Source organism: Carya illinoinensis, chromosome 3 (genome assembly GCF_018687715.1).
Source record: "Carya illinoinensis cultivar Pawnee chromosome 3, C.illinoinensisPawnee_v1, whole genome shotgun sequence".
Classification (NCBI taxonomy): Eukaryota; Viridiplantae; Streptophyta; class Magnoliopsida; order Fagales; family Juglandaceae; genus Carya; species Carya illinoinensis.
In genome coordinates this window covers 41,918,061-41,940,119 of record NC_056754.1, presented here as the reverse complement: position 1 = coordinate 41,940,119, position 22,059 = coordinate 41,918,061, and the positions used below count along the sequence as shown (strand labels likewise).

Here is a 22,059-nt window from a genome sequence, read left to right as displayed (position 1 = left end):
TTTCTAGCATCGAATCAGATTGGACCGATTCGTATATATATATTTTTATTTTTTCTATCATATAAAATATTTTTATATGATTTTTTATATTATATATAATGATATATGAAATAATTTTATATTATATGCTAAATTGCTAATTAATATAAGATTAAATTTTAAAATCATATTACTCATAACAATCAAATAACATAAATTAATCTAGCATTTGATTTAATTTTATAACATAAAATTTTAATCGAAAATATGAATATTTGTTTGATCATATATTATTAATTTGAACTACATATATATCAAGGGTAAATGAATTTTATAGCATAATAAATTATAATATATATTCTTTTTTTACAAACACATTTCTATACATTTGATCATATACACTGATATAAAACGTGTATGTAACCATCATATAATATATTATCACTAGCATATATGTAACCACTATCATATATAATAGTCTCTCGGATTTGGGATGTCATGGTGGTTTTTTTACATGGAGTAATAGACACAAAGATAATACATTCACAAAAGAGAGGCTGGATAGGTGCGTAGCAAATAACCAATGGAGATTGATGTATAAGGAGGTTAAGGTGGAGGGTCTTTGCAGGGAGATGTTCTGATCATCTACCTATTTTATTATCTCTGTTGGGATATGAAGGAAAGATTGGGAGAAGGGAATGCCCATTCAGATTTGAGGCAAGCTGGATGAAGGAGGAAGAGGCTGAAAATCTAGTAAGGGTGTGTTGGAATAAGGAAGGGTTGAGAGAGGACCCTATAAAAAAAATACAAAAATTGTTGATGTCATGCAAGGGAGTTCTTCAAGGGTGGTTTAGAAGGAAGGATAAAGAAAGGGTAAAGGACATTGAGATGCTGACTAAAAAAATTCAAGGGGTGCAGGAACAAGAAGGGCCACAGAATGTAGAGGAACTAAAACTACTTTAGATGAGAGTGGGAGTGCTGTTGCAGCAGGAAGATCTAAAGTGGAAGCAACGAGCAAAGAAGAATTGGTACTGTATGGGAGACAAGAACACAAAGTTCTTCCATGCCTGTGCTAACCAGAGAAGAAACAAGAACTTGATTCTATCAGTGTTGGATTCAAATGCCAATTTAAAGATAGATCAGGATGGGATTGCTGAAGCTTTTAGGGAGCATTTTTCTGGAGTATATACTACTGCTGCACCTTCAAAAAGAACCATTAACATTTGTCTACAAGCAGTGGAGGGTAGGGTTACAACAGAAATGAATAGTTATCTGTAGAGGGAATTTAAAAGGGAGGAGGTAGTGGAAGCTTTGAAAATGATGGGCCCCCTCAAATCTCCAGGCCCTGATGGATATGGGGCATGTTTTTATCAAAATTATTGAGGTATTGTTGGGGAGGATGTGTGTAGAGCAGCTTTGCAGTTTCTTAATGGTGGTAGGATGGATGGTGGATTAAATCATACTTTTGTGGCATTAATTCCCAAGCTAAAGGAGCCAAAGTCAGTTAATGATTTCAGACCAATAAGTCTGTGCAACGTGATGTATAAAGTCATTGCAAAAGTCCTTGCGAATAGATTGAAGACTGTGCTGAGTGCAGTGATATCAAGTAATCAAAGTGCTTTTATACCCGAGAGGTTAATCACAGACAATATTGTGGCTGCTTATGAAGTACTGCATTCCATGAGGACAAGACAGAAGGATAAAATGGGAAGTATGGCTCTTAAACTGGACATCTCAAAAGCATATGACAGAGTAGAATGGAAATTCCTCCAAGGAATTATGCAAAAGCTGGGGTTTGGTGATAGGTGGATACAATTGATTATGGATTGTGTATCAACTGTTTCTTATGCAGTGTTGACAAATGGAAGGCCAGTTGAGATTATTAAACCAACAAGGGGTTTGAGGCAGGGAGATTCATTGTCTCCCTACCTCTTCCTTTTGTGTGCTGAAGGCTTAAGTGCTATGCTCAATCAGGCTGAGAGGAGGAAGGAACTAAAGGGTGTGGCTGTGGCTAGGGGTGGGACTAGAGTGACTCATCTCCTGTTTGCAGACGATTGTATCATCTTTGGGAGAGCAAGTTGGATTGAGTGGAGAAGAATTCGAAGTATCTTGGAAATATATGAATTGGCCTTGGGTCAAAGTCTCAATAAACAAAAAACTACAGTGTTTTTTAGCCCGAATGCAAAGGCAAATGTGAAGAAGGGTATTCTTAAGGAGCTCGGGGCTAGATTAATACTGAACTGTGAAAAGTACTTGGGGTTGCCAGTAATGGTTGGAAGATCACGTTATAATTCCTTCAGGTGCATTAAAGACAGGGTTTGGCAAAGGGTTAATAATTGGAAGAATAAACTTTTATCTCCAGCTGGAAAAGAAGTACTTCTAAAGGCAGTCATTCAAGCTATCCCTAACTACTATATGAATGTCTTTAGGCTACCAAAGAAGCTATGTACAGAAATAGCTGTTGTTATGGCAAGGTTTTGGTGGGGATATAAGGCAAATGATAAGAGGATTCAGTGCAAAAGCTGGCCTGCAATGGGGGTATCAAAAGCTGAAGGAGGATTGGGATTCAGGGAGCTTGAGAGTTTTAACTCTGCTTTGCTAGCAAAACAATGTTGGAGGTTGCTGTCTAATCCTCGATCCCTAGCTGCAAAGGTGCTCAAAGATAAGTACTATAGAAACTCAGATCTACTACAAGCCAAGCTAGGCTACAGACCTTCATTAATTTGGAAGAGTTTGTGGAGTTCAATGGGACTTTTGAAGGAAGGTCTAGTGTGGAGAGTGGCCACTGGACATAGCATCAAAATATGGGAAGATAAATGGATCCCAACCATGGTATCTCATTGTATTCAAACCCCAAATACTGTACTCAGTAAGGAGGCTAGAGTTCAGGAATTAATTGACCCCTCAGGGGTATGGAAAGAAGAGTTGATAAGGGAAATCTTTAATGAAGATGAGGCAAAGGTTATCTGCAGCCTTCCTATCAGTCAATCTGGTATGCCTGACAAACAAATATGGGGTCTTACGAAAGATGGGATTTTTAGTGTGCGTAGTGCTTATCATTTAGAGGTGAGCAGGAAAAAAAGAGAGAGTGGTGAGATGTCAGCTGGGATCAGTATTGACTGGAAGGGGGTGTGGAGGTTAAATGTGCCGGGGGTAGTTAAAGTTTTTCTCTGGAAACCTTTAAATGATAGCCTACCAACTAGATGGAATTTGTTTAAAAGGAAAGTGGTGAAAAATCCTATTTGTCCAGTGTGTGAATTTGAGGTGGAGTCTGTCACGCATAGCTTATGGAGTTGTAAAGGGGCTATGGATGTCTGGGCAGAAAGGAAAAGCCCGGTGCAGAAGTGGGCAAGTTCTGAGGTACAGTTCATGGACCTTTGGGAAAATCTATATCAAAAGTTGAATAAAGATGAGGTGGAGTGGGTGGCAGCTGTGATGAGAGGAGTATGGCTGAGAAGGAACACCTTTCTCTTTTGAAAAGAAGTTTGGTAGTCCTAGTGCTGTTGTTAAACAAGCTGAAACAACTCTCGAGGAGTTTCAGTTGGCACAGAGAGGTGATCAAAAGGGGAAGGGATGTCCTGTAGCAAGAAGAAGAGTTAAGTGGAAGGCTCCAGGTGATGAGGTGGTGAAAGTAAATTGGGATGCGGGAGTGAATTTGAAAGAAGAAAGAATAGGAATAGGTGTTGTGATTAGAGATGACAAGGGGGAGGTGTTGGTGGCTTTATGCAGTTCAAGGGGAGTGTGCTGCAGTCCAGTTGTAGCAGAATTACATGCACTTTGGAGAGCTATGAAATTGTGTGCAGAACTGAACTTTTAGAAGGTAATATTTGAAGGTGACTCTCTTATTGCTGTGAAGGCTGTTAACAGTGAAAAGGAAAGTTAGGAGTGGTTTGGGCAAATGGTAGAAGACATGAAAGGAGTATTAAGGAATAGATCAAGATGGAGAGTACAACATATCCATAGAGAAGGCAACCAGGTTGCTCATAATCTAGCAAAAATTTCTCTGTCCATAGTTGAGGAAAGGATCTGGATGGAGAGTGTTCCACCAGAGATACAAAATCTTGTTATACAGGAAACTTTATATACAGATCATTCATAAGGAATACAATAGAGATGTTCTTTTAAAAAATATATATATATATATATAAATAAGTTAGACACTAACGTATTAGTAATTAAATAGCTATTAGTATATCACTATTAGTAGTCCACTATATATTAATAATTATATGAATGGAGATAACTATATTATAGTATTAGTATAGTATACTATATTAATATAGTATAGTATTAGTATAGTATATAGTATTAGTATAACTATATTATTAGTATTAGTATACTATATTAATATAGTATAGTATTAGTATACCTATATTATTATATACTATAATATATAATATATATAATATTAGTATCACTATAATATATAGCATTAGTATCACTATAATATATTAGTATTAGCATTAGTATTATATATAAATAACTATATAAATCACCATAACTACATATAATATTAGTATTAGTATGGTATATAGAATTAGTACGACTATAATATATTAGTATTAATATTAGTATTATATATAAATAACTATATAAATCACCATAACTATATATAATATTAGTATCACTATAATTTATGTAGAAACATATCCGGATTCGGATATCCTATCATAATCATATCTGGATCCGGGTTTTAAAACCAAGGAGGATAAACTCCCAGATAAGTTCAAAAAAAAAAAAAATCTAGGCGATAATCAAATATAAACCTTGATAAATGGGTTTATTACTTTTTTTTATTTTTTTTAAACTTTTAAAAATATTTTTATATTCCTTTTTTTCTTATTTCGGATATCATGTTTATTGTTTAATACACAGATTTAAATTATTATTTTTAAATCCATTTTCATAATGGTTTTTTAAATTAATAATATATTTATGAAATAACTTAAAAAAGTATAATGATTTTACAAAAATATCATGATTTTAAAACATGATTATTTTTCAATCAGTGAGATGATTTAGGTGGTTCTACTTGGCTCCTTTTGTCCCGAAACAACCAGACATTATCGTCCTATGAGGAATCTCAAAAACATGTATGATCTTTTGGGTGCTTGAATTAGATAAGGGCTTGTTGATGCGCCAAATTTCGGTTTCTAATTTAGGTTTACAAGTTGATAATTGATCACAACCTTGCGATAAAAACGATAAAGCACGAAAAATGAGATCCTGTTAGGACAAACAAAACGACAGCAGTGCAGCACTTGCAAGGATTGCGCAGAAAAACAACAGCCGTTGAGTTACGGAGTGAAGAACGGCCTACGGTATCAATCATCTAATAAAATAGAAAAGAAAAAAAGAAAAAGAAAAAGCGCACAGAACTGTCACATGAAACGCAAACACACTCCTACATCATATATATAAAGTTAAAGAACGGCACACCCCTAACTACACTTTCTAATCTTCTTCTTCTTTTATCTTATCTCCCTCCCTCTGTCTCATATTTCAGAGCCATGGGCTCCGTTTCCATGGCCGTCCTCTGCTTCATTCCTCTTGTTTTTCTTTCTTCATGTCTCTCTGTCATGGCCAAGCAAACATACATAGTTCACATGAAGCAACAGGACAAACCCTTCTCCTTTTCCAACCACCATGACTGGTACTCCGCTCAACTCCAAGCCCTCCCCTCCGCCACTCCTGACTCTCTTCTCTACACCTACACTACTGCCTATCATGGTTTCGCCGCCTCCCTCGATCCTGACCAAGCCGATATGCTCCGCAGATCCGACGCGGTCCTGGATGTCTATGAAGAGACCGTCTACACTCTGCACACCACTCGCACACCTGGGTTCCTCGGCCTAGACACCGAGTCCGGCCTCTGGGCTGGTCATAACGCACAGGACCTTGACCAGGCTTCTTATGACGTTGTCATTGGGGTCCTCGACACTGGGGTCTGGCCCGAGTCCAAGAGCTTCGACGACACGGGTATGCCAGCGATCCCGGCCCGGTGGCGTGGCGAGTGCGAATCTGGACCGGATTTTAGCCCCTCGCTCTGTAACAGGAAGCTCATCGGGGCTCGGAGCTTCTCAAAGGGCTATCAAATGGCCTCCGGTGGTGGCTACTTGAAGAAACCCAAAGAGGCCGAGTCTCCTCGGGACCGAGACGGACACGGTACTCACACCGCAAGTACGGCCGCTGGATCTCATGTTGGTAACGCCAGCCTCCTCGGTTACGCCAGCGGAACGGCTCGTGGGATGGCCAACCATGCGCGCGTCGCCAGTTACAAGGTCTGCTGGAGCATCGGTTGCTTCGCGTCCGACATTCTCGCGGCCATTGAAAGTGCCATATCGGACGGTGTCGACGTGCTATCACTCTCTCTAGGTGGTGGGTCCGCCCCCTATCACCACGACAGCATCGCCATCGGAGCATTCTCCGCCATGGAAAGGGGCATTTTCGTGTCTTGCTCCGCCGGGAACAGTGGGCCCAGGAGATTCTCGTTGGCGAATGAGGCCCCGTGGATCATGACGGTTGGGGCCGGAACTTTGGACCGGGACTTCCCGGCTTTCGCTCAACTCGGAAACAAAAAGCAGCACACTGGAGTATCTCTTTACAGTGGGCAGGGAATGGGAAATAAACCGGTGGGTTTGGTCTACAATAAAGGGAGTAATAGTTCTAGCAACATGTGCCTGACCGGTTCACTCGAACCGTCCTTGGTACGTGGGAAAGTAGTGGTCTGCGACAGAGGGATAAATGCACGCGTGGAGAAGGGAGCGGTTGTTCGCGACGCGGGTGGGATTGGGATGATACTCGCGAACACAGCGGAGAGCGGTGAGGAACTGGTGGCAGACAGTCACCTGTTACCGGCCGTGGCTGTAGGGAGGAAGACTGGGGATTTGATAAGAGAGTACGTGATGTCGGATCCGAATCCAACGGCTGTGCTGAGCTTTGGTGGGACGGTGCTGGACGTGCAGCCATCGCCGGTTGTGGCGGCGTTTAGTTCTAGGGGGCCCAATCTGGTGGCTCCTCAGATTTTGAAGCCGGATGTTATTGGGCCAGGTGTGAACATCTTAGCGGCTTGGTCAGAGGCCATTGGACCCACCGGGCTGGAGAAGGACACCAGGAAGACCCAATTCAACATCATGTCAGGTAACTTTCCTCCAACGGCATGATTTTCTTCAACCTCTGTCCATTTTATTATTATTTGTCTCGCATTTATTTTTACCATATATAGGCTATAAGGAAATTAACTCCCAAGTACTCCAACAGAAAGTATATTCTATCATGTGTCTACCCGTATAAAGAGTGACACATTATATATTTAATTTTGCATGGATAAACTTATATGAATTATAATCTAAGGTAAAGTTCAGGCAGTGGGAGATTCCACATATTATGTCTCTCTCTCTCTCTACATTTGTATTAATAGATTCGGTCAAAGGATCGATGTGCAGTATTTTTTTGAGTAATATTATATACCACACCACAATCTCATTTATATTCTATTATAATGATGTGGTATATTTATCACTATTTAATGATAAATAAACATACAATAAATAATTATTTAATGGTGATAAATATATCACATCTTATTTTTAGTGGGATGAAAACGAGACGATAGTATGATATATATAATTTTTAATCTTTATAATATATATATATATATATATATAAAAGTTGTTATGCACAATTGTTTATATTTTCTGTGTTTCAAAATTTGTGTAGGTACATCAATGTCTTGCCCCCATATCAGTGGGTTGGCTGCATTGCTCAAAGCAGCCCATCCAGAATGGAGCCCAAGTGCAATCAAATCTGCTCTAATGACTACTGCCTACAACCAAGACAACACCAAATCCCCTCTCCGTGATGCTGCCGCTGGTGCATTCTCCGATCCATGGGCTCACGGGGCCGGGCATGTAGACCCTCATAAGGCCCTCTCTCCTGGCCTCGTCTACGATATCTCACCCAATGACTACGTTGCCTTCTTGTGCTCCTTGGGCTACACCATCGATAAGGTCCAAATTATTGTCAAGCGCCCCAATGTTACATGCACAAGGAAGTTTTCCAACCCTGGACAGCTCAATTACCCGTCGTTCTCCGTTGTGTTTGCAAAAAAGAGGGTTGTTCGATATACTCGTGAATTAACGAATGTGGGGGCAGCCGGGTCGGTCTATGACTTGGCCATCAGCGCGCCATCAATGGTGGCAGTGACGGTGAAGCCCACAAAGCTTGTTTTCAAGAATGCAGGGGAGAAACAGAGGTACACGGTTACGTTCGTTTCCATGAAAAGTGTACCTCAAATGACTAGATACGAATTTGGTTCAATTTCTTGGAGCAACAAGGAACATCAAGTAAGGAGCCCTGTCGCTTTTACATGGAATCAGCTGGTGAGATCCTAAGCTGTCTTTGGGGGTTTGATCTCTTGGCTTGTATGTAGTGGGGCCCGTGATTGTGTGGGTGTGAATGGAGTTTGTCACTGATATTAAGAAGTCAATGTGATACTCAATTAAATGTTTATTGGCATGCCAATGTTAGTCCAAGACTGTTGTTTCCTTCTGTGGACAACCATCATTTGCATAGTGAGAGTTGGCCCAAACCTTCAAACCAATTGAATGTTATGTTTGCTTGAGAAATTACTAGCTAATATATACTCAACCTTAGTGAAGTGGAAGTTGGAAATTACTGGCCAATTTGATTTGACTTTTGCAATCCAATTTGTGCAAGTGGGATCTTCTTCCTTTTCCTGCTATCTAATATTAGTATTTAAAGCGTTTAGAGCAGAAATTAACAGACTTTAAGGCCAAGACCATTGCAGGAATCAGGATTTGGGTTCATCCATTGGCCTAATCTTTTGTTGATCTGATATCAAATGATTAACAGAGTAAAAAGTAATAAAAAGTTTTCAGTCATTTAATAATTATTTAAGATAAAATGAAAGGACAATAAATGGCATTTTTTTTTTTTTTTTGGTGTATAGATATTCTTGCTCTATTAAAGCCCGCTGTTATCTAATGTTAGTGTTTAAAGTGTTTGGAGCATTAGTTAACAAACTTCAAGACTATAAACTCAAATAAACAATTGGGTCATACACCAGCTTGATTCATTCTTTTCTCGATATGAAATGATTAATAGAATGAAAATGAAAAATGTTAAATAGTTTTACGATAATTTAATATCACATTTACCGAAATGATGATTGTTAAAATGATGATAAATAGTTTGACTGTTTGTTTGTTTGTTTGTTTTTTTTTTAAAAAACATACTTCATTACTACATTGCGTCAATAGTTGTTCAAACATACATAGAATAAATAAACACTAGAACGAAATAGATTACAAAAAAAGGGAAATCTGGAAGGATCCTTGCCACTATGAAACTCCAGCAGGCACTGAGGAATTTTGATCCTAGGTATATCTCCAAACACTTGATTTGTAGATGCCCATTGTGCAATAAAATGCGTGCATCGATTCTGAGATTGATATATCTTTATTGCTTTCCAGCTTTCAAACTTTTCTAGTCTTGATCTTGCATCATTTGTTAATGCTTCCATGATCCAATCTGAACTATTGTGAGAATTGTTCAAAGATGAGATTACATTTTGAGAGTCACCTTCAATGATTATTTTTTGCCAATTTTTTTTCTGACGCCAACCTAGTACCATGAAAGCTACAAGAGCCTCTCCACAATTTGGGTTGCAGCTTCGAGTGAATTGAGTCTTGCAACAAAGGAGGTTCCCTAGATGGTCTCTACAAATAGCCGTGGTTGTAATTCCAGAATTTGCGACATCAAAGGAAATTGAAATATGATCAGCTGGGGAAGGATTCCAATGAAGATTGCTAGAGTTCTCCTATCTATCCCAGTTCCTCCTATGTTCTTGATAAGTCTTAACAACAGAGTCTATAAAGAGATTGATTGGTTTGGCTTGAGACCCATGAATGATTTGAAAGAAAGTCCATTACTACAATAGCAAAAAGTTGGAAATTATGGGAATCCTTGGAAAGGTTATTCAGAGTCGAAGTAGGCTCCAAAATTGTAAGAATCCAATTTGAAATTTCCTGAACTGCTATTACTTCAATATCTAAAGGCCAAGGAGAGTGTCGCCACAGAATTCTAGAATAAGAACAAGAAAGGGAGAGATGTGAGATGGTTTCTTCTGATGAATGACAAATAGGACAGATAATTTGTTCTTCAGTAAAAGAGAGGCTGTGTTTCAACAAGACTCGAGTGGGAAGGATCTTATGAAGAACTTTCCAAATAAAGAGCTTGAAGCGATCTTGAATGTGCAAGGACCATAATTTCTTCTAGACTTGAGGATAGTACTCATTAACTGCAACCTGGGGAGGAATTGTGAGGGCTGCATAGGTAAATTTTACACAGAAATTGCCACAAGAATGGTGTCTCCATTTGATTTTATTCCTCGAGGTTTGGAAATTATAAAGAGCCAGGGGAATCTTTTCAATTTCTCTAACAGTCTCTTCTAAAAAGAGTCTGAGGAAGAAAGGAATTCCACCTTCGAGGCTCTTCCATAATAATCTTCGAGATTCTAAGATTGGGGTCTTTAGGAATGTTTAAAGAGGAAGGAATAAGATAGGGTGGAGTTATTGATGGAATCCATGGATTTTTCCATACTAGGGTGTCAACTCCATTATTAATATGTTTGCACAAACTAGCAACAAGAAAATCCTTTTGTTTCATCAAACCTTTCCAAAACTTAAAGTCACTTGGCTTGATTGAGACATCTTGCCAATTCCAAGTTTTCACATAAATGTTTGAGAGGACGGTAATCCATAGATTTGGTTCTTTGTTGAAAAGAGACCAACCTAATTTACCATAGAAGAGCTTTGTTAAACATGGACGTGCTCCTAATTCCTAGCCCTCCCAAAGATTTAGGTTTACAGATGGAATTCCGTGATTTGGGAGTGAAGTTGTGAATTTTTTTGGGTTCAAACCCCAACCAGAATCTCATAAGGGGCCTATCAATGCTTTTAGCAACCTATTTAGAAAGGAGGATGGTGGACATAGTATAAGTAAGAATTGAGCTAGCAACAACTTTTATTAGAGTAGTCATCCCAGATTGCAAAAGCAACTTTGCTTTTCATCCAAAAAGCTTGTTTTGGATTCTGTCCTTGATGTCTTCAAATGGGTTTTTGAGACTTCTATCAGAATTCAAAAGGAGACCAAGGTATTTGAGATTCTTGGGAGAAATTTTGAAGTTCAGAACATTTTGGATTTCCCTATTGGTATTTAGAGAAGTTGATTTGCTGAAATGAATGAAAGATTTGTTTCTATTGACCATTTGACCTAACCAAGCAAAATATTTATGCAGACAATTCTAGAAAGAGTTGGCATTAGTGGTCAATGCATTACCAAATAGAATGAGATCATCTGCAAAAAGCAGATGAGTTATAAAAGGGCCATTACTTCCCATATTGATACCCTTAATGTGCCCTAGATGCTCTTCCCTCGTGATGAGTCTAGAGAGGACCTCAATTCCAATGATAAAAAGAAATGGGGAAAGATAATCTCCTTGCCTTAATCCTCTAGAGGGTTGGATATGACCATGAAGTTCACCATTAATCATAATAGAGTAAAAGACAATTGTGATACAGGCTTTGATCCAATTAGTCCAGGTTGAGTGAAAACCTAGACAATTAATACTTTTATGATGAAGTCTCATTCCATAAAGTCAAAAGCCTTCTCCATGCCAATCTTAATTGCCATTAACCATTTTTTCCTCCTAGTCTTTTTCATGAAATGAAAGATCTCTTGAGCAATGATTGTGTTTTCTTGAATCACTCTACCGGGAATAAATGCCGATTGGAATGGAGAAATAAACTTTTAAGGACCAATTTTAATTTGTTTGTGAGAATTTTTACAATGATTTTATAGCACACATTTGAGAGGCTTATTAGCCTAAACTGATTGACCGTATTAGGGGAATCAGTTTTGGGGATAAGAACAATGTGAGTATGATTAAACTCTTGTAAAAAAGTCCCAGTGAGGAAAAACTGTTTGATGACATGAATGAAATCCTCCTTGATAATGTCCCAATAAAGCTTATAAAAAATCCCAGTGAAACCATCTACACCTAGTGATTTTGAGGATGGAGTTTGTTTGATAGTATCTATGATTTCGTTTTCAGAAGGGATTTTACTCAACATTTCATTCTCAGATTGAGAGATTTTTTAAGGAAAGAGATTTTCAAGATCCTCGGGAAGAGTAGGGCTTGGCGAGATATAAATCTGATTAAAATGATCAAGAAACAGATTTTTAATGGAGGTAGTATTACTTATCCATTGATTCGAAGAGTCTTTGATAAAAGAGATATCATTCTTTCTTCTCATTGTAAAAGTCATGTGAAAGAACTTTATATTAAGATATGTGGTAGTTAACCACTGCAATCTTGATTTTTGTCTCCAGAGAGTCTCTTCCCTTTTCAGTTGTTCATAGAGGCTTAATTTCAAGTTTTCCTCAATAGAGAGAGTGGAATTAGAAGGATCTTCCAATTGAATTTTGGCTAACTGAGAATTGATGAGATTGATGGAAGATTGAATGTGGCCAAAGCTTTCTTTGTTCCATATTCCAAGAGCTTTACCAACAAGTTTCAAATTTTGAGCCAAAATGAAAGAAGGTGATCCCGTGAAACCAAATTCCCAATTTTTCTTAATAACCAAGTAACAATTAGGATCTCTCGTCTAGAATTCTTTAAATTTGAAGGATTTTTTTACTTTTTTGGCAGCATAAGTTCTAGGAGAATAGAAGCATAATCAGAGATGTGGATAGGCATATGCTTGATCCTAGCATCTGGGAATAGAATATTCCTACTTGAATTGGCAATGCCCCTATCAATTCTCTCTCTGATATGACTGTTACCAAATCTCCTATTGGTCCAGGTGTATTTAGGCCTAGTAAAACCTAGATCACTTAATCCATTATGATTCATAAAGAGCTTGAGACCAGAAGGATTTGAAGAAGAAGCAAAACGTCTCCCTCCTATCTTTTCCTGTTAGCTAAGAATAGTGTTAAAGTCACCTATTACTAGCATAGGTCTAGTGAAGGAAGTTGTTATTCAGTTGATTAAGGTCCAAAAAGGCTACTTATCTAGTGATTGGGCAGGACAATAAACTAACAATAGAAGCTAAGGCACATAAACAGGATCAGAGTAGACCAACATAGCTATAATATTACAACCAACATGAATCGGTTCCACATCTAAACCGGGCCTCCACATACGTAACAATCCTCCCCATTTCTTCCACCCGCGAGGGGTGGGGGTGGGGGGTGGACATTTACAAACTTAGCAAACTCAAGCCTATTTACAATACTAGCTGAATTAGCATCACTAATTAAAGTTTTAGATAAGAAAATTAAATCAAGTTGATGCATCCTGATTTGAGCCCTCAAACCAAAAATTGCTAGAGTTTGGGCAAGTCCTCAAAATTTCAAGATAAAATTCTCATGGTTGGATTGGTGGCAGGTTAGGGCTCGTCACCTCAACCACATTTGAAACAAAAACATCGTTTGGAATAGAGTCGGAAGATTCATTACCACCAGCTTGATCACTGCCATCATCCAAATGATCATTCTTCTTCTTGAGCTTCTGCAAAATATTCTCAATTTTGATCTTACTCTTGGAGCCTTTCTTTCTCTGTTTAACAGGCTGACCGACATCCTCAACATCCTCAATCTCCGAGAGGTAGCTAGGGCATGAAATCATGTCTCTCATCACAACCGCTCTCTTTTTTGGAGGAACTTCTGCATCAGCATGCTTAATTCCCCTTTTGGTAATTTTGACATGGGTTTCATCAAAATTTTCTGGGAAATTAGGGTTGAGAGAGGCAGATAGGGATTAGGCTTCTGAAAAGAAAATCTGTTAGGGCGAGATTGGAGAGTTGGGATTGATCTGCGATTTGGGATTACCTGAAGGGATGGATTGGGTTTTGTTTACAAGATGAGACGAAGGATGGGCCCAGTTAGGATCGGCATGATAGGGATTGAGTTTGAGGTATAGGCTTTAGGAAATTCATTAGGTATTTCAGTTAGAGTAGGCCAGAGGTTTGACACCATAGTATTTTCTTTGGGCCTTTGAATACCAAAAGCTTCATCATAAACCGGATCCTTAAGAAAGTCAAAGGTCTTGATGATTTGATGGTAGACTGAAGGATTAGAAATCAGTTAAGATTTGGGCTTATTGGGTCCAAAACCTTTATTGACCTCTTGCTTATTTGGTTGTAGTAGTGAACGGTTGCTTCGCATTGATGAGAGAAAATGAGTGTAAAGAGGAGAATATGCCTGCTGATCTTTGCCACAGATCTCTTGGGTTAATGAGGTTGAGGGCTCGAAGTTGGTTTTTTGACAAGTGCCATTAGTGATGGGTTGAACTGAGTAAATGAGCTGATAGATATTATCCTGGCCCACTGTTCATTCTCTCTGACCTTCGGACCCCACTGATCCAAACTGAGAAAGGTTTTTTTTATTGAAGCTCTTGCTTGGGAAAATGATATCTTGGGTTCTCCTTTGCGAACTTGGGGGAAGGGTGGCCCTCTGAGTTGCCTAGGTGCTTGGGTATGAGTTGAAGCATGGGTCCTTGGTACCCCAACATTATTCAGATTTGTAGCAGTTTCTACTGCTGCCCTTCCATCTTGTGGTTGCACCACACTTGGATGGTCTGCTCCAAACACGGGGCGATTCAATTCTGCTTTCTGTCTTGGATTACGTCGAAAGTTTAAGATTTTAGCTCTCATCCATGGGCCAGAGCTTGATTGTTCTAGAATTGTTGAATACGTAGGACATGCTTAAGCTATATGCCCTAGTAAACCACATGCATAGTAAAACTCGAAAAGTTGCTCATATCAAAAAAAATTTTGGTATTCTTCCCGGCCTATTTAGATCAAAGCCTTCCTGCAATGGCTTCTTTATATTGATTTCAACCCTGATAAGCAAATATCTTCGTTATGCCACACCAAAAACCGCAGCACGATCAAATTCCAAAAAGTTGCCCAGAACTTTGCCAATCCTTTTAGCATTTTGGTTAGTGAGCATTTCAAGGGATAGACCATGAATCTGAACCCAAAAAGCAGACGTGTTCAAGTCCACTTCTTGAATACTCAATCCAGAGCCTAGTTTTTAAAGGCCATATGGAACCCTTTGAAGTTCCATGGTCTATTTTCTAGGACCCTATCCTTGTCTTGTTGTGTCGAAAATATAAAGACAAATGTGTTCGTTTCTATATCATCAATCATCAACCCCACAACAAAGCTCAAGACATTTTTGATAATGGCATGAAAAAGTGTTATAGTTGAGAGGTTTGGATGATATCAACTTACTGATCAAAGTTAGATTTGAACAGATATTTGCAGTGTCTCTGGTTCTAATTGAAGATCGTTCCAAGAAAGAGCTTTTGCCTGACTAATTAGCTGTTCAATCTTGCCTTGACTTGAGTTCAAGGTGTTGATTTTCGTACAGATGCTGTTATCGGTGAAGATGTGTGCACTTTTTCCTGTTTCTTTTTTTTTTTTGGGGGTGGGGGGGTGTGTGTGTTTAGAAAGCGTAAATTTGCAGGATTGTGTGAGACATAATTGAGTTGGGAAAAGGTTTGTCCTACTGAGGAAGGAAATGGTTGGGTGAAAGAGATTCCTATTTTGAGAAAGGGATGACGAAAAAACTAGACAAAGGGGAGTCGACTCATGTTAAGATAGAGAGGACTCATCCTAGAGAGCAGCAAAACGGTCATTTTAGATATCATTACAAATTAGAGTAGTAATTAACAAACTTCAAGTCTATTACGAATTAGAAATTTGGTTCATAAACTGATTGGCCTAAGCTATTTTTCAATATGACATTAAATAATTAGTACAGTAAAAAAAATAATTAAAGGATGATGGCTAAAGAAAAAATGTAGGGCCAGATATTTTTGAGTCGAAAGTAAAGAATATTAAACTTCGGTTTGTGGAATGAGCCTGCACTCGCATATGGGTTTGTACCAGAGAACTGAGGTTTACAGTCTTGCAGGAAAATGAATCTGACATATCGAAGAAGGTCCAAAATATGGACTACCCATTTAATAATACGCACCAATTATTGGGTTTGTTGTAGGACCAGTGATTTGAATTATGGACGCATGAAACCTGACCAAAACATGTTAGATTTATGACCAAAAAATGTTGAAGTGACACTTCATTCAGTTATTTGTCCCGTTAAAACCTACAAAGTTTGGACAAAAAAATAAAATAAAATGCACAACCACATAATCACAAAGATATTCAAAATTTTATTTCAAAAAAATAAATGATATTCGAAATTTAGGGAAAACAATAAAACTAAAATAAATAGAAACCAAAAAAATTCTGAAAAAATTAATAAAAACATTTTGGTCATGCAGTCGCCCACCGTGCCGATGCTCCCTCACAAGGTAGGGTGGCTGGCGGCCTAACCATGAGGTGGAGGGCTCCTTGGGGTTGGCCAGAAGCCAGAAGCCATTCCCATGGTGTGGCTACACAAGTTCGGGGAGAAGTGACCTCCCTCCTTGACTTTTCTTAATATATTGTCAATTTGCTCTTACATAAATTTTTAATCGTAGGTTTTAAAATTTAGTTACTTAATCTGATTGAGAAACTAAACAAATTGTAGCACATGCAATTACATAATGGATTGAAACATATAATGTATTTATTGCAATGCATGCATCCAACAGCCAGCCATTTCATTTTATACATTGTTCTGGCTTTTGAGTTCCTGGTGAAGTTTTGTTTTGGTTTTGAGAACACAACCACTGCCGATAATGTGATCTGAGACATATGCTATTTGTCAAAACTATTCCAACAATCTCAAAAGAAGCTGATGTCTCCACAACAAATCTACTTTTACCCATTTACAATAAATTTGAAGAACAGAACAATGCTCCTGAATGGAAATGCTGGAAATATGCTAGTAACATAGATAACAAGGGTTACAACAAGTTTTTGTACAACAGCAACAACGGCGTACCTTTGGACATTTAGGACGTGAACATCTCCAAATGCAGCAAGAGCAATCTGGGCATGAAGGAGATGGAAAATTGCAACAATTTCTGATGCATGAATCTTTCTGACAGCAATTTGATCGTGGAAAAGCACAACACCGCCACTTCGGCAGATGACAGCTGAAACAGGAAGCGCATTTACATGTATTGCAGTCACAGGAAGCACAGCTGAAACAGGAAGCGCATTTACATGTATTGCAGTCACAGGAAGCACAGGGAACACAGGAAGCGCATTTACATGTATTGCAATCACAGGAAGCACAGGGGACACAGGAACCACAATTACATGTATTGCGGTTGCAGGAACCACAGTGGAGACAAGAACCACAGTTACATCTATTGCAGTTACAGCAACAGCAGCTGGCACAGGAACAAGAGTTACATGGATTGCAGTCACAACAGCAGCGCGGCATTTTTAGATGAAGTGAGCACCCATTATAGCAGCAGCAGCAGCAGATCCAAGAGAGGTTAAAACAAGGCATTCGACTGCAAAAAGGGCACTCTTGTTACCTATGGAAGTTTTCACACAACAACTGAGTTGACAAATTCTTCTAATAGGAAGATTAAAAAAACACATTGCTGATTTGTTCTACACGTGCTTCTAAAAGACAGTTAAAACAAGTGGTTCTGCTCGAGTTACGCTTTGCTGAATGAAAACAAGAGCTGGGGATAAGTTGGCAAACAGCATAAATAACCAGAATAAAGTGTCAAGGTGATGATAAGAATAGATTCATCATGCTCACCTTTGTTCAGCACAAGGACATTGTTATTCATCACAACTAACTGAATTTTCATAGCAGGATTAATTTATTCTTCTTAATACTGTTAAGAGCATTGCATGCAGAAAAAGGTTATTAATTCTTGGATTGTCTATACAAGAAACGAAAAAAGTTTTTCCATCTAGTAAATTTCCCTATTTCCTGCTATAGTAAAATAATACTGCACAAAGCAGAATTGGATACAAGAGTCTGGTATTGGTGCCTCCCAATCTCTAACTACTTTCAAGATGAAAGGGAACCTAAGGAAAATCCCATAGTTGTCTGTCAACCTTTGATTTTAGAATCTAGAAAGTAAGGAATCACCACAGCAGAATGAGTGGTTAGATTCTATGGATCCAAAATGCAGAAGAAAATTTCCCTTATAGCAGGTACAGATAATTAAGCATATTTTTTCCTAACTACTCAACTGGCCAGAGAGAGTAAATGCAAATAAATAAATAAAAATTAATGGGTTATAATTTCAAGATCATATGAAATTCAAGCAATTAAGCGTGGTAGTAATATTCCCACCACTGTGAAGAATATAATTGAAGATCACAACCACATCTACAAATGCAAGAAACTAGAATGTCCATCATCATGCGGTAGTAATGGTGAATCCTATTGCTTCTTGTGCTCATCATACTCCAATATGTGATAACTTTAAAGAGCATATGGTGAAACTTATTGCACAGATGGACAAGTTCAGATGTTAGGGCATAATTCAAAATGATCATAGTACCACAGCCATTTCCAGAAGCGACAGCGCCGACGATTCTTCCGATTTCTGCTTAGAAGAAAAAACATAAGGATCATTAACTCCTGAAAGTTTATGGAAGACTTGATCACAGAATTCTTACGTAGCTATAAAAGGATCCGAGTTTGCCACCACATAATCAGCAACCCTGCAATATGATCATGTCCCCAAATACTTAGAATATAGAAAAACAAAAAGAAATATTTTTTTTAAAACAATTGCAAGAACGAACTCCATATAAACCATTTTATAAACTAGACGCTGAACAAGAAATTGCAAAATTGAACATACTCTTTGCAGCATCTAGAAGCAGGTTGAAGGCTTTGAACGGATTTTAATTCCTCCTGCTCACAGAAAAGTTGTGACATAACATCTTCACCCACTCGTATGTATTAGAAGTATATGAAAAGCTACTCATTGGATTCATTATGCATAAAATTGTCTTTGTGAAACTTTATTATAGGACTAGCAAATTAGAGGCAATTCCTATTATCAACGACTACCTTCCATCAGTCACGGTGTTCTGTTAGGATCAATCTTAACCTTAAAAACATCTCGTCGAGCTGGAACTGAGTTATGCTAATAGATCAAGCTTTTCAGATACGAAACCTTAGGTAAAGCCAGAGAAAATCGTGTACAATCACTTGCATATCTCTATTTGCCATTTCTATTATAACATAGTTAAATCACTTGCAGAATGGATATATAGACTTCGGGCTCGAGGATGCTTAGGCAATGACCGACAACAGACACTAAAAATGACCAACTTCAGCTTTCACCACTTCAATTTGCGAAAAGGTATGTATTTGAATGCCATGACAAGATCATATATGTACGAATAAATAAGGGCAAAAGCGATCAAATTTTTTATTTTCCATTTAAGAAAGCACTCCCAATATGCGCTTTAGGTTCAACACATTCCCCCTTGGTTGTCTGTATTTTCCAACCTTGAAATTCAAGGTCCACAACTATATATGAATGTTTTCAATCTCTTCGAATTGATCCCATAAAAAACTCACGTCCCTTATCAGATTCATTAATCAAAACTCTTTACCCTGTACTCGTCTCATCATGCATTTCCGTTGCTTGTTTTCACTTCCCAAAAACACTACCTGTGAGTGCTAAAAATCTCGGAGTTTTCACTTTTAAACTGCCTCTTCAAATCCCAACATACCATAACATTTCCCAGTTCTCCCTTAGTGCCTTCAAATTTAAGCACATCTAAAACGAATTAGCAACACAATTAACAAATAAACCACTAACTTTAGGGGGAAAACAACTCTGTTTACTACTAAACAATCACAACCAAAGAAAACACAATAGAACTATACCTCAAGAAAACCAATCTCTCTTTCAAGCATCTGAACCTTCGCCATTTCACGGCGCTTCCCATATAAATCAGGATACTGCGGAGGCGACTTTGGACGTGGTGGCGGCAGCGGCGGCGCAGAGGAAGAATAGCCCGACGGAGCAGCCATTTGCTCTCGAACTTTTCCGATTTTCTCGACGCTCTAAATCACACGAATTTAAACGAAAGAGTGAAGAAATAGACCCAGCAGCAAGAACTGCCAGTGGTACTGAAGTAGTAATAAGCAGTAAATGCTCGAGTACTTGTAGCAGAAACAGGAAGAAGTAGCAGTAATAGGAAGTAATAAACAAGACATGACAGCAAATTATGCTAGGTGTGAACTCTGTGTCAAAAGTGAGTGGCGGAGACAGTAAATAGGCTGTCTGACAATGATAATTACTACCCAGAAACACAAAAAACCGAAAGAAATAAGAAAAGGGTTCTGCAAGAACAGCAGGGTACATAAATGTTGTGTATCCCACCGTGGTTGCAGGGAGAAAATGGGGCTGAAAGGGCAACAGAAAGAGCGATAATAAGGCTAAAAAGGGTGCCATTATTGTCACAGGTTATGAGTGAAAAGAAGGGCGTGGCCTGAGAAACTCTGAGGCTCTCTCAAGGCACATCTTTTGTACATGGCAGTAGTAGTAATAATAAGAGTAAAGACGGCTGTGAAAAAAAGCCTGCAACTGCAAGTGTCTGTACGAACCCCATTTAGGAACGTTGAGGGATTTTGACGGAAATCTTAGGGAGATCTTCATATTTTTGCGATTCAGAGGGAGCGTCTGTCTCTTCCTTTCAAATTTCTCCCTATCTTTTTCCTTTTTTTTCTCTGACAAGGGTTGCAGAGGAGAAGCGGAAAGGACGATGGGAAAGAGAAAATGGATTGTGGTTGAATCAGCCCTGAATTTGAGATAAAATAATAATAATAAAAAAAAGTGACTGTCACTGTAATTTCATGTTTAATATTATTACGTTATTTTAGCTCAGATAAACATTTTTCCCGTTTTATTTTATTATTATAATTATTTTAAATTGTATAAAATATAATAAATAATTTAATTTTTTTAAATCTTAATTTAATTATTTTAAATTTTAAAATAATAATATTATTAAAAATAATATTTTATTTAAAATTATCTCATTTTATCTAATCTTTAAATTTAAATGAGCCCTTAATAACGATAGTAAAATTATTTTATCTCATCTTATTTTATCATTATAATTTTATTAAATTATAATATAAAATATAATAAATAATTTAATTTTTTTAATTTCTAATTCAATTTTTTTAAATTTTAAAATAATAATAATATTAAAAAATAAATGTTGACTACTCCACAGCCCAAATTGAAATCACATTGCAGCTGGCAACTCCCTCATTCTAGTTTTTTCAAACTAAATGTTGATAGAGCTATGATTTTAAATCAACAAGGGCAGATGTGGGAGTAATTCTAAGAGACCAGAAGGGTGAGGTTCTACTAATTGCTATTAGTAAAAAAGAACAAGATTTTGCAAATCCTGAGACAGTGGACCTTCTTGCAATGCTCAAAGGACTACAATTCTATCGACAATGTGGCATTACAAGAGTAATTGCTTGATGATGATCAAGGCTATTTAAGATGAAATAGCAGCATTCTTCTCCATTTTATTTCATCTACTGCAGGAAACTAAGAGTTTAATTAGAAGGTTTAATGCTTGTATTGTCCAACATGTCCATAGATTAGGTAATGAGATTGCTCATGGGTTGGGTCGTTATACTGCATGTAAATGATATAGTCATGTGGGAGAATGTTAATCCTATGCCTATCTCTCAAGTTGTTTGGGGGGATAAGAATTCATTTTAATTCTCAGTTTTATAATAAACTTTTCCTATATATATATATATATATATATAACTATATCAATTAATTGACTTTCTATGAATTCATTTTCAGCTTCACTAACAAACCGTTCATTTATTTTTTAGGAAAGTCAGGCTATAATAAGGTATTCTAATATATTTTTACACAGTTTCAGGTATTTATTTTTTAAACATCACTCAAATACAATACTTTTTAATTTTTAATTTTTAATCTTGTAATATAATCGTTATCTAAACATAAAGCTTAGTACAACTTTATCAAAATTCCAAATAAATTAAGAAAAAAAAAATATAACTTTTTTAAATTTCAAAACAAAAATTATATTCAATTTTTTTAAACTT

The 22,059-nt window shown here is 37.6% G+C and overlaps 3 protein-coding genes across 5 annotated transcripts; 2 read left to right on the top strand and 1 right to left on the bottom strand.

The window, feature by feature from the left end:
• Positions 1-942: 942 nt before the first annotated feature.
• LOC122304801 lies at positions 943-3,796 on the top strand. Its single transcript, XM_043117065.1, has 3 exons — positions 943-1,222; positions 1,364-3,339; positions 3,464-3,796. Exons 1-3 carry the CDS (start codon positions 943-945, stop codon positions 3,794-3,796), a joined length of 2,589 nt encoding a protein of 862 aa, XP_042972999.1.
• A 1,623-nt stretch (positions 3,797-5,419) lies between these two features.
• Positions 5,420-8,581, top strand: LOC122304271 (subtilisin-like protease SBT1.8). Its single transcript, XM_043116438.1, has 2 exons — positions 5,420-7,119; positions 7,699-8,581. Exons 1-2 carry the CDS (start codon positions 5,490-5,492, stop codon positions 8,370-8,372), a joined length of 2,304 nt encoding a protein of 767 aa, XP_042972372.1. The 5' UTR covers positions 5,420-5,489; the 3' UTR covers positions 8,373-8,581.
• Positions 8,582-16,745: 8,164 nt separating this feature from the next.
• Positions 16,746-20,744, bottom strand: LOC122304273 (guanine nucleotide-binding protein subunit gamma 3-like). 3 transcript variants are annotated; one of them, XM_043116439.1, is made up of 6 exons: positions 20,563-20,744; positions 19,840-20,019; positions 18,800-18,852; positions 18,612-18,656; positions 18,494-18,538; positions 16,746-17,479 (listed from the first exon to the last, which is right to left on the bottom strand). In XM_043116439.1, the coding sequence occupies exons 2-6, from the start codon at positions 19,984-19,986 to the stop codon at positions 16,900-16,902; spliced, it is 870 nt and encodes a 289-aa protein (XP_042972373.1). In that variant the 5' UTR covers positions 19,987-20,019; positions 20,563-20,744; the 3' UTR covers positions 16,746-16,899. The 3 variants fall into 3 exon arrangements, with proteins under 3 accessions (XP_042972373.1, XP_042972374.1, XP_042972375.1); XM_043116440.1 differs by lacking the exon at positions 20,563-20,744 and having other exon boundaries at positions 18,800-19,711; positions 19,840-19,982; XM_043116441.1 differs by lacking the exons at positions 18,800-18,852; positions 20,563-20,744 and having other exon boundaries at positions 19,840-19,966.
• Positions 20,745-22,059: the final 1,315 nt, after the last annotated feature.